The 13,234-nt window shown below is 40.8% G+C and overlaps 1 protein-coding gene across 1 annotated transcript in view; it reads right to left on the reverse strand.

Moving 5' to 3' along the window:
• EPC2 (enhancer of polycomb homolog 2) overlaps positions 1-13,144 on the reverse strand; it is a 53,228-nt gene extending 40,084 nt beyond the window's left edge. The window contains exon 1 of the mRNA XM_026097600.2: positions 12,710-13,144. Coding sequence (XP_025953385.2) covers positions 12,710-12,862 — 153 coding nt within the window. The 5' untranslated portion in view covers positions 12,863-13,144. The remainder of the gene's footprint in view (positions 1-12,709) is intronic.
• Between the last annotated feature and the right edge of the window lie 90 nt (positions 13,145-13,234).

Consider the following 13,234-nt stretch of genomic DNA (forward strand, 5'->3'; position numbering starts at 1 on the left):
TTTTTTTTTTTGTTTGTTTGTTTTTTTGTTTTAATACACCCGTTAGAGCTACATTTACCCACGTACCCTGCTTTGCTCTACTACAGCAAAACAAAGCACCTGGATCCTACTGATGGGTTTCTTTCTTTCCTTAACCTGACAATCCCCTTGGCCATTCTGCCACGTACTCTCCTTCAACTTCAAGCACTTCTCATTTCAAGCAAATGTGCTAAGTTTTTGGATGTGTGTGAGTTTGGAGATCCCTATGGCTGAATACCATCCTCTTAATGAAAAGCTTACCTTTGCCTGAATTATGAAACTGCAGCAGGCAGCTCCTTGTTGGATACAAACATCCTAGGAGAAGAAAATTCAGGGTATACTAAATACATCTGTCCCCTCCTCCATCCCTGAAAATTATATTATACAAGCAGCAGTATTTTTTTTCTTAAAGGCTACTTTCAACACCTTTCTAATTTTTGTAGTTTGCAGTTTTTTTGATACACATTTGTTATTATTAAGACTTTGCAGCAGTAAGTACCCAAGCATGTTGCTGTTTACTGTGACACTATTTAAGAAAAGAATTTGTTTTGTCAGTCCTTTCACAACAGAGCTTCAGGACACACAATTTAGACTACAATTTGCAGCACTGCAAATACTGCTAATGAAAGAAGTATCTGCACTGATGTTACCAAGATACAAGTGAAACAAAACAAAACATACCACAATGTGGTTGATAAACTGATTCACTCAACAAGATAAATGGCTTTAACTGTGCAGCACTCCACTAAAACTATATAAAATCTGAAGGTAAAGAAAAGTCAATTAACAGATTCATTTACTCAGAATAAGCTATTTCTAGGGTAGCCTCAAGTCAGCCTTGTGTTCCACCTGCAATCCAAAGCAGAATTAAAGCAAAAAAGGGAGGATGGAGAAACTTCACTGAAACCTAGAGATCCTATTGCCTGAATATTATATTAGGACGTAGAAACCTATTAGTTGACATATTTAATAGGGAGATTCAAAAACAAAAACTATAGAATTCCAATACAAAGTGTGCAGGCTTAATATCTCAACAGCAGCTAGCACAAAGAAAGTTTTAGGCAACATCTGTCCACAGTGGGTTTTTCTTCTTCCTTCTTTTTTTTTTTTCCCCCCCAAAAAAGTAGTTCTGGAGGCTTCCTGACACTAAGGTTGGTTTTTTTGTTTGTTTTTTGGTTTTGTTTTAAAGGCCTTGCCCTGTCTATTCCTGTAAAGGTTTCCAAGATGAAAGCTCAAATGCAAAGACCACCTTTTGTTTTCTCCTGTGGTTAATCCATTCAGTTCATAACTGCCTCAAAAAACTATGGCCAACGTACAGTTATCCTCCTCTGTGCAGAGGACCTTTATATTTTCTAGCAGGAAGGATTCATCTGCTTCCTTAGGATTACTGGAAGAACTCTTCTTGAGCTAACAGCAACTCATCAGCAAAACTTTTTTGACTCCTGGACACGTAAGTTTATGTAGTAGGATTAAAGTGATGACCAATTATCTGAAGCACGGTTGACTCCTTGCCCTTGTGTAATCATAAGTGAAAGTGGATCTGAGCAGCTCAAAGGCTTACCAAAAAAATTAAAAAAATAAAAACAAAAAAACCACCACCACCACCACCCACCCACCTACAAACCTGTTTTCCTTTCCTTCCCCTCCCTCTCCACTAGGATGGAAAGCGGTTAACTGAAGTAAGTAGTCAAATATGCAGCACGAAACCTGCCTGTGCACAAGTAGCTTATACCCTTGAGATGGAAGTGAGCAGCTTAGAGGAGAGTCTCATTGCTTCGCTTCCATTTATTTTGAAAAGCAGACATTTTTGTGAAATAGCATGCAAGATGGATCACTTTTTTCTACTGATTAAGAAAGAACATCTGCTATAAAGAATTAATATACTCAGTAACTAGCGCTGGCTACTTTTGCTATATGGTCCTCTCAAATATTGCATTAGATATGGAATAACGCAGAGAGCTGGGCAAATAAAAAAATTCATATACTGAATTCAAGCTAATGCACCTGAATACGACAAACTTCTCTCTCAGTTTCATTAGACTATTTCTCACTCTTGTAGAAAGAAGCTCAAAACTCCTCAAAAAGCAGGAGACAGTATGGTGATCCCTCACCGCGAGTGGAAAGGACTCATGGAACAACCTCTCAATTTTGCTTTTGGCTGTAACATTTTTCCAATATAATTCCTCAGTTTCAAAAAACCCTAAGATGACAGAGCATTCATCCACTCAAATCAATCAATTCTTCTGTTAATGACTCCTCATGTGAGCCACTATTAACCCCAAATGTACAAAAAAATCAGGAACTCCTCGACTGGAAAAAACATTTGTATTTTTTAAATAATCATAAAAGCAATCTCTCCCCCCTCCAATCTTCCTTACTGTCACATTACGACTGCAGGAAAATAAATGGTGAACTAATAGGCAGCAGGCTGCTGTTACAAACCACTCATGAAGAAGGAGGTGGCAGAAGTCGATCAAAATGTGCTACTCTACCCTAAAAATTCACAGAAGCCCTGTAACAGGTAAGATACTAATAAAAATACACACGCACATACACTTTTCAATCTTTACAGCCATTTGAGAACTGGAAAAAAGAAGAATCTCACTAAGCAATGCTAGTGCTATTTAAACACTGAGGAGAAACAACTCTGCTACTGTGAATACTTTACAGAGAATTTGTCTGAAAATTACCTAAGAACACTAGCATAGGCTGAAATGATACAACAGAAGGGCCACAAAAAAATACATAACTGGGCCTGACTTCTTTGTGCAACACTTGGTGTCTAGATACAGCAAGTTGACATAGGACCTGTGGATCTAAACACAGAAAGTCCAAACAATGCAGTTTCCATCGTCCTATGTAATAATGGACATGAAACGGTTGCAAGATGTCCCAACTATTACCCTACCCAGTGGGTAAGAAGCAATATGAGAACAAGCCATCTCTCATTCCTACAGACGTGACTGTGCACCACTTATGAACATGTTAATGACAGTCACTGTTTACAAAGTGTCAAAAAAAAAAAATCTCCTGGAGCATTATTATTTCAAAACCACATTTAATTATTCAAATATCCAAGCTGTCAAAACTCCAAAAAATACAACTGAGTTATTAAGAAATCCTTTTGGATAGGCTGAATATGGTACTTTATGATTTTCTTTTTTCCTCCTGAAAAGCAGTGTGTTTTCTTCTGGGATGCCTTTTTACAGCATTAAGAGAAAACTGTTAACAAATGCTGTAATACCTAATAAAAAAAATGAAAAAAAAAACACCACCAAAAGCATACAGAAGGTAAAGTCTTCACCTAGCTTCATTTAATACATTTGTATCATTCATTACATAACAAATACAGTTTGTATGTACAGAAAAGAGATTACTGAACTGCCTCTCAGGAATTCCTTTTTATTTTCTTGAAAGTTTGCTTCAATTAATGTAACCTGATTTTCCCAAGTTGGGCAGAACTGAGATGTAAAGATATATACTTACACACATAAGTTCTCCCTCATTTTTATGTAATTAACCCTGCAGTGGTATTTTAAAAGGCTCCGATGCCAGAACAACTAGTTTTCCTCTTTACTAGTAGTATTACACACAAAATCTTGTCCTCCTTGCAGAGCCAAGGGCAGGGAGGATGGGGGAAGCCCTCAGCCAGAAGCTGGCAACAGCTCCGGAAGAGTCTGGCTCCCCGCTCATGGCTGGGAGGGCACAGCGAGGCCGGCGCACCCGGGGAAGGCAATCCTAGGAGCAGCTGCTGCCTCGCTTCACCCCCCACTCAGCCATTCGGGTTACCCAACACCTTCACGACAGCACCCGCTGCATCAGGTCCCAGCACTGAACCTGCAGTTAAACTACTCGAGAGCCTCATGTGGGTGAGAAGTCAGGGGCTAGACACCCCATGCAGGAGGCTACCTGCTCTATAAACTTGTCAGAAGTATGACTGGTAGTAAAGCAACCGTGTTACCTTAATATCAAAGATCAGATCTTCCAGGACATCAATTCTCACTCACGCCACACAGCCAAAGCAGGGTCTCATTCCTTGGGTGCCCATCAGAAGCCTCAAAGACTAATTACAATTGCCAAAAGATCAAAGATCAAGAAGCATAAACATGCACTGCTGCTTAAATCAAACACTTGCATTACAAAAGAAAAAGTTACTGTGATCAAAGGAGAACTCGGTGGCTTTGCAGTGAAGCCACCAAGAGTTTGGGTGCTGGGAGAAACAGTCACTCCATCAGGGATGGACTTCCCCGGAAAGCTTCAGATGTAACTTCTGAGTTCATGAAAACATCAGTAGCAGTACCTCTCTCCTACCTAGCTATTAAGTCCTCCCACTAATTATCACTGACTGCAATTAGAGCTGCACCAACAAAGGTTAAGAAAAATCTGAACTCCGATTTTTTTCTGCAAACTTGCCCCTTCACATTTAGAGCAGCTCTGCTAAGTACAGAAATAATACTCTAAACCGATACCTTGAGTAACACTAAAAGGTGATTATTATATGTTAACAAGTACATATTTGAGAAATGGATTAAAATCAAGACTTCAAAATAGTATATAACACCACACTGCATTTCTTTTTTGACTCAGAACTATTCAAAACTGAATGTGAAATTATGACAGTCTACACCAATATTACATTTAGTTTCATCAAGTGATTATCTTGCTCCCTTCATGTGCAATAATTCAGTTCTGGTTCAATTCTTCTCTAAGCTGTTACAGACATTTCGGTTCTGCAATTTATCTTGACCAACAACAGTTTTCATGGCACCTAATGTTAAATTGTTATCTTATTTATGTAAATATTTAATGTGTTCTTTATCTTTGAAAAAGTTGAACAGTTAGCATCTGACAAATATGCTAAGGCACAAAACTATTCAGATAAGCATAAATAAGGCATAGTATCTTAGCTCTGTTGACAAAATAAATTACAAATAACCTTTGAATGGTTAGCAGCCAAAGTGATCTTTCTTAGGAAAATGAACTAAAACCGAGATTAACATAAGCAAATTTAATGTTTGCTAATTTAAAACATTAGAATAGGACATTTTAACTGACACCAATCAACACAGAAATTTTACGAAACTGACCACTGCTTTTTTGCCAAGCAGGAGTGACATGAAATCTGGCACCGTATAATTCAAAACGCAACTGAAGCTGCCTGAGGTATTTCTTTCCAAGGTTTCCTTAAACTGAAGGAAAAGGGAAAGTTACTACCTACGTTTGAGAAGTTCCAGAGCTGAACGACAGAGCCCAGAGAGACAGATTTCAAAATGTTTTCCTAAGCTTTCATCATGGCATTACGCCTCATCCTAAGGAAATGTACCTAAAAGGGAAAGCTGCTGCCTAATGAATGGAGGTGCGAGTCTGATTAACCTCCATGCAGATACCATTGTTCTCCCTAAGGACTCAGGCACCTAAACGAGTTAAGACACATTCCACAGACTAGGGCTAACTGACCCTATGCATACTGCTATAGCCTGCAGCAAAATGCAGCTTTATCTAAATTAAGGGTGTGTTTTTAAGATACAGCTTGAACCCATCTAACCTGAGGATGATACTAATAGGGCAGTTTCACACTCTTCCATTCCCAGCCCTTCTGTCCCCACATGCTCCTGCCACTTCCCATACAATTAGAGGATGCTCATCTTATCCATGGTGGTCTTTCACCTCCCACTACCCCCACAGGTGGGCCACAGTACAGTACTTAGAAAAGCACAACCAAGCAAGAGTAACCACAAAGGACAAGACGGAAAAAAGACATCCCTACTAGCACGGACTACAGTTAGACTGGCCCAGCTTTATCTTAAAAGCACATTCCAAGATTAAGTTACTTGACATTTGTCACAGGCTAAGCTCAGGCTCACAAGCAGTTGTCATAGATTAGCTAATAAGCGTTAATGTGATAAACTCTAATAAACTGATCATAAGTTTGAGCCTTAAGAGCAAACCTTCACATTGTTTAGGTTCATCCACATAACTACACCCAGAGCAAATTAAAAGAAAACCTACTCAATTTAACAATTCCCCAGTTAGCTCACCGGTTAAGTCACACAGCTATTCTACCATTTAGACTAGTCCAAATTCAACAGAGGTACTTTCACCCCACTACCGTGGCAAGTTCACGCAGTCCAAACTACTTTGTTTTAAGGGTGAAATACCCTAATCAAATGGGATACTACAAGTGGTGGACTGAAAGGAAACTTTTCATCCACAAAAGTATTTTGCAGGTGAAAGCAAAGGAAGGATAGAGGATGACAGCTGAAAAATGAAATAATTGCTGGGCAATGGAGCTAAAACACACGCTTCTGGGGAACGCACAGCATGGTGCAATGGGTCTCAAAGGGAGGGGAAAAGTGGAGAAGCTGAAGGCAGGGAAAGAGCTCTCCAACAGAATTAAAGTTGAAAATTCTACAAATAAAGCTTCCCTTTACCAAGAAGATTTGAGGGCAAAATTACAACATAGCATTATGTTACCTGCTACCAACCAGGCTTCAGTAAACCCAGCAGTCTCAGAACAAACACAAAAATGCTAAAGGTGCTGAACTCAAACCAAGCAGTAAACTTCTAATGGGAGTTACTCCCCCCTCCCTTCCATATAGCCTGGTCATTCCAATAAAATGAAAGCTATTTCTTTCCTAAAGGTAGTCTGTTGCCTTGATTACACTTAGCTTAGTGCAAGTTTTTGAGGTTCTGTGCTCAGACTTTTGTAAGAAAACGTCTCTTTGCAGGATTTTTACTTTATAGAATATTTGCACACTTAACTTTAACCCTCCTCCATTTACCCTTTATTTTACCCTCTGGTGTCCTGGCTTCTTCTCTGGAGAACAAAGTCCCTCATTTGTAAGCAACTTTGAGGGTTCAACTGCAGGTCATGAAAGTATTTCCAACATACAGAAGCAGTTCTAATTTGAGAGGTTTGTTACAGTGAGTCCACACAAGGAGTCATATTATTTGTATGGGTCCCATTTACTCTAGTATTCCTGAATTACATGCACATTATTTGCATGGAAGAATAGTATTTGCAAGTGTTTAATCTCCCAAGTGACACTTATTTAATCACTTGTTAACAACTCAACTGTTCTAAATTTGACAATATTCAAATATAACTCAGCTTTTAGGGTATTAACTACCCAAAGTTACTAACAAATAAAAGAGACAGATGCTGATTGCTTTTTCTAAAGAGTTTGAACCAGTGAAAAATTATGCCAACCACCACATTAAGATAATAGCAGTGTATTTATTTTTTTAAGTAAAAATTTTGTTATTCTTGAAATTGCTTAACTGCTTGGCAATGCTACCTGGTCCTTTTCTGTCCACTCAGAGCCCTCCCTCAGGAGACAGGTATACCTCTTACCAGAAGACTGTAACTTTAAACAGTGTAACACTACTACATACGCTATCTGTTCCATGGCATATATACAGGCTAGCTAAGAAATGAATAGAAAAAGGAGCCTATCACTTCATGTGAAAAAAGGTACCTCAGCAGCAGTTTGAAAGGGTAATATCTAGCATTTCTGTTCAAGTATGAACAGAAAACTTAACACTTAGATGGAAGAGCAAACAAAATTCTCAGACCTCTCCTCCCTACTAGGGATGGGAAGAGACAGAAAGGGCACGGAGTTGGGAGATGACAGTTTCACAAGTCAAGCTGTGGAAAAAAACTGCTATACAAGATGGATTCTTTGCTTAGTTATTTCAACATAAATTTATTACAGCATTTCTCCCATAATGTTCATTAATACACTATCCATCTAATTTTCTTCAAGTGTTTTTTAAACCTAAATTTGAGTGCCTCAGAAGGTACCAGATACCTACTTCTAATCAACACCTTCAACAATACTTGACTGTATTTCTTTAAGTAACTTGTTTAAAATCATACATGCCAACTGCAGGACTCAAAACAGAGCCTAAACTCTCTCTAAAAGAGGACACCATCATCATGAAGTTAAAGCTATCTAAACAGTTTAAGGCACCTACTGATTAACAAATGTAATTTAGTACAAATAACTATTAAGTTGGGGGTGGGGAGAGAAATCAATTAATACAGTGAAAGCAACCATCTATGACACTCCCACATGCAAATCAGCTTTAAGAGGTCTGCTTCCCAGTGAGATGTGAAAGTGTCTCTCAAGTGGGCAGAGATCCAAGGAAAAGAGAAGCTGTTAACTGACCTCCGAACTCAGATTTCATTGCAGAAAGCAAGCCAGTAGTAGGGAAGCAATCAATGCATTTCCAAGGAGTAGAATATATATGAAAAACAAAGCTGCTTGCTTTTATGCTGACAAGTAACTGTAATACGTGAACGTCTCCATTCATTTCCTTATATAAAAAAATGACACTGTCTATTAATATTTAATTGTACAAAAAAATACATAGTCTGGAAAAATGTGTATGCAAGATTTTAAACAAGCAGAAGGGCCAAAAAGCTTGGCTGACTGGTTTCTTCTTGTTCAGTGATTTTTCTTTCGGAAGTCTGAGCTATAAGCAAACCTGAATATATTTTCTCTCCAGTGCTGTTCACTACAGCACTACTATCAACTGGAAACCTGGTCATTTCAGAACTGAAAGAAAACAGATCACTGCTGAAGTCTCCAACCAGTGTGTTTATTCTCACACATACAGAATGAAACCACTCCATGAAAAAATTAAAAGGTGACTACTCATTCATTTTGCAACCAGAAATCAAGGAAAAACCATTCACACGTAAAGGTATGTTCAAGAAAATGTAACTGTAGGATAGGGCCATAATTGTGCATACATGCTTTTTGGAAAAAAGCAAAACAAGTAAGCACTGCCGGAAAAATAAAATTAGTGATAATCTTTATGTGTATCTATGCATATATTTCCAAGTGCTCCTGATTGAACTCTTCCAGTTCATTGTATCAGCAAAAATATTTAGTATGCTACTCTGTAGCAGCAGAAGTATTCAAACCAAAGCGGCATTTGTGCAAAATTAATGCTTCCTGCCTTAAACAGAGAATGAACATGCTACATTAGAAGCATCACCAGCTCCACACTGCCTGGAAAGCCAAATAACAAACTCAAGTTTCCAGTGCTACAATGGAAACAGAATGAACCAAGGGATGAAGAGCAAGTGTGAGCAGAAGACAAAGCAAGAAAAAAAAAATCTTGAATTTAACTATTTCCAGCCTTTTAAAATACTCAAAAATTGAACATTACATTAAATGATGACTGAAAGATCATCCTGAGGTCACTGAAAAGGAGTGAATTTCATTCTCAGCCCTTGAGTATTCTTACTCAGTCAGCATTTTAATAACCTTAAACCATGTCCTTAACTTGCTATTCATGCACTCTTCCCTGTATAACCTTGGCCTTCTCATTGCATGTCAAACCTAGCTATAAATGAACGCATGTTTAAACAAGAATTTTGAGGTGTCCCTTATACCTCCAACTGGCAATCTATGTATTTTTCAATTATCACCAGGCTTTTAACTTTGTAACAACTCAAAGAAAGTTAAATCCACCTCTGAAAGCCTTCGGCCTGGATTTGTCTCATTAAACATGTTTTTCCCCTAACACGTGCAACTCAACAGTAATATGTATTCAAATAAAAAACAGATGCTTATGGAATAAGACACAGATCTATAGCTTACGTACTCTGCAGTTTTTTTCCCCTTCTAGCAGCAACAATTCTTCAGCATTATGAAGTAAAACTCCTACTCATTAGGAAAATCCAATATAAAAATGCTCCTGCTGAGCTTTACGACTAACCAAAGGTCTTCCTTCTACTTTTGCTTAACTGTAACTCTCCTCTTACATTAAATGAAATCAAAAGACAAAAACAAAAGTTTTTCCTCAGATTTAATTTTGGTTAAGTTACAAATGCTTGCTAACATAAACATACTACATACCGGAAGCCTGATCTTTTCAGAGCTGGACTCTCCACGCGAGTTACAATACAAAAATGAGCTGCTGATCTCTAAAAGGTTGTATGAGTGGATACGAATCTCTAAAATACTGAAATGAGAAATAACTCCAGAATATTCATCAAGATCAAATCAAAAGAAAAGCCAGATAAAGATGCTCACACTCACACTGAGCAGTACTGTTGTTTATAATGGGATGACTGGTGGTTTACATCGTACTTCTGGGACAAGAGTGATTGTATGACATTTTAATGCAAATAACCTTAGTAGTAGTATAAGAAGTGGGTGACAATAACTAAATGCCCGAAACTTTAAATCTTTCTATGTTCCAAATACAATATTATTACTTAAATAAGAGCTTCATCACCAAAAATAAATCACATTAAAAATAAATGGACTAAAATCTGCATTTTTGTATATACAAAATACAAATCACGAACAAAGCTCATATGCCTGTACTGGCAAGACTAGTTTGTAAAGAACAGCAGGTCAAACAAACAGATCAGCCTTAACTATTTCAAAACTTGTAAACACATCACTATTTCCAGTTAAAAACCAGACCTGGAAGACAACACCTCACCCCATGATCCACTGTACTACAAGATCCTTCCAATTTCACTGAGGGTTCACACAGAGATAGGGACACACCAAGCATAGAGGTATATTGGGGCCACAGTAATATGAACCTTACATCTTTGTATAGCAAGTTTAAATCATGAGCTACCCTAATGGCTCAGCTGGCTTTTACAATCTGCATCCCTGGCAGAAGTCTGAGTTTAAAAGGGTCCTGAGGCACCCAAGTAACTGAAATGTCAGAAAGGGGTATGTGTATATAACCCTCCCCTCAAAAGCCCCTCTCAAAATAGACCAAATCACATCTGAGTAACACTTACTATGATAAAGGCTGTTTAAAGTGAATTCCTCAAATATTTAACTATTGTCATCTACAACAGCCTTTCCCAGAGGTGCTTTATGTGCCACTAACAAAAATCTACATCAAAAAATTATTTGTGCAACACAGGAAAGGCCTATCCCTTAAGTGAAACTGTCATTACATGGCAATAATAGAAACAATCTATTACAATTAATAATCTTGTTTGGTTGATGTATCTAGCACTATGCTTATATATTGCTTAAATGACTATTTCATTTTGAGATTATGGCATAATATATCAAATAGCCACATTTCAGTGCAGAAGAAAACACCTCAATTTTACAAAAAGAGAAATATTTTAGTACAGCACTAAAGCAGTTTTATTAAAGTGTAAATCTAATCCTCTTCACAATCTTTCAAGCAGCGCACAAGCAGCTTGCTTGAACTCTTAGAGAAATTTGCCATCAACAAATTTAAAACACAATTTATTAAGAAAACAGCTATTTTCTTTAAAATAAGCCACACTTTATAAACATCAAGTGCTAACAGAGGACTGCAAGGTAGACTTCACTGAAACCTAAGAAAACCAAATTACCCTCCAAGACTGCTTCATCAGTACCTCATCGCTGTGTATTTCAAATACATTCTCAGTTCTAGGACAAATTTACTCTTTGGAAGTGCTGGAAGTTTTGATCACCGTGTACAACATATTGCAATACGATGAAACAAGAAGGAGCGGAAACCAACAGTAAGAGAGAGGAAGACTTCTTTTAATATCAATAGTCAAGTGAGAAAACCAATCGGAAAGGCACGAGGCTTCCTCTGACAGCTGTAACCTCTGAAAAGCCAATCCACACGCACAGAGGTTTGGCTGAGGCGGAGACAGGGATTCATTGAAGAAATTCTTGAGGGTGCCTTTACTATCAGCTCTGCATGCAAGTACAGACACATCAGGCAACAGCCTGAGTCTAAGCTAGACACAACTCGAAGGAGCACAGGAGTCAGTACTGAAGAAATCCAGTAACACAAAACAGCACATTCAAGCGACAGAGCTGAGGGCACACATTTTCAAAGTGCTGTCCTATTGCTTTGAAAACCGGGAAACTTATCTTTACTTTAAGGGGACAAAAGTTCTTCCTCCCTATCACACTACGGAAAGGAGAACAAGTATCACATATGCATTTCTAAAGCTTGCTGCTTGATTAAAATAATAATAATAATAATCTAAATGCTTAAAAGCACAATGCTCAATGCAACACGTCCAGCCGATGTGCCTGACAGCTGGTGCACACTCTGCAGCAGGAAACGCTTGTGTTTTGTTTTCTTTTTTAAAGTATGAGAAGAAAGCATTCTTACAAAAACTACCAAGAATTTATAGCAGAGCAGCCGCCACGGTCAGCGCGCTTCCACGCGGCGGCCTCCCGGCTCCGCACGCCGCTGCCCCGTCCCGGCGCCCCGTCCGGCGGCGCTGCGCCCCGGGGCCGCGCAGCAGCGGCACCGCCGCGGCCGGGCTCCCGCCCCACCGCCCGGCCTGGCCCGGCCCGGCCCGCTCCGCTCCGGTCCCGCGGCGCGCACAAGGCGAGCGGCAGCAGCCAAGGCGCGCTACGCCAACGGCGGCCGCAGCGCTCGCCCGCTCATTCAGAGACGCCTCTTGCGCCTTCCTCCTTCTTACGCTAGCGTAGAGGCCTCCCCCCCACCACTAATCAAAACACTCGCGAGTCGGGACGCAAAGAAGATGGCGGAGCAGGGCCCGCTTACGGCGTCGGACAGCAGTTTACGCTGCGCTCTTTGCGCAGGGCCCCATAAGAACCGTGCAGCGCCGCGGCGGGGAGCGTGCGTAGTGCGCTTGGTGAATGCCAATGGCCTATTTCCCGTGAGGGGAGGGGGGTGTCTGATAAACAATGGTGCCCCCCCTGCGCGGCTCCCTTACCGATTCCTCCTCTTTCTCCATGCCCGTGGGCATCTGCGGCACAGCCCGGTTGATGGAGACGCAGTCGTTGAGGTCGGGCATGTCCTTGCCGCGGTAGATGGGCAGCGGTTTGGCGGCGTCTAGCGCCCGGGCTCGGAAGGAGAGTTTGCTCATTGTCTCCCCCTCACAATAACACCCCGGGGCCGGGCGGGCGGGGGGGCCCCTCACTGCGGCCGCGCCGCCGCCTCCCAGCCGCTCCCGCACCCGGCCCGCAACACCATGGAGGGTCCCGCCGCCCCGGAACAGCTCTCCGCGGGGCCGCCCGTAGCTCACAGCGCACGCCCCGCAGCCCTAGATCCGCGCCGGGCTCGCTCGATCCGCTCCCTGCGCCATGGCAAACATGGCGGACATTAACCAAAGCGGCCAGCGATCCCGACAGCCAACGCGAGAGCTCCGAACGGGGCGGGCGGGGGGAGGGGGAGGCCGGGACCGAGGGAGGGAGGGACGGAGGGAGGAGGGGGGCGGTGCGCGCGCAGCCCGAGGCGG

Source organism: Dromaius novaehollandiae, chromosome 7 (assembly GCF_036370855.1).
Source record: "Dromaius novaehollandiae isolate bDroNov1 chromosome 7, bDroNov1.hap1, whole genome shotgun sequence".
Classification (NCBI taxonomy): Eukaryota; Metazoa; Chordata; class Aves; order Casuariiformes; family Dromaiidae; genus Dromaius; species Dromaius novaehollandiae.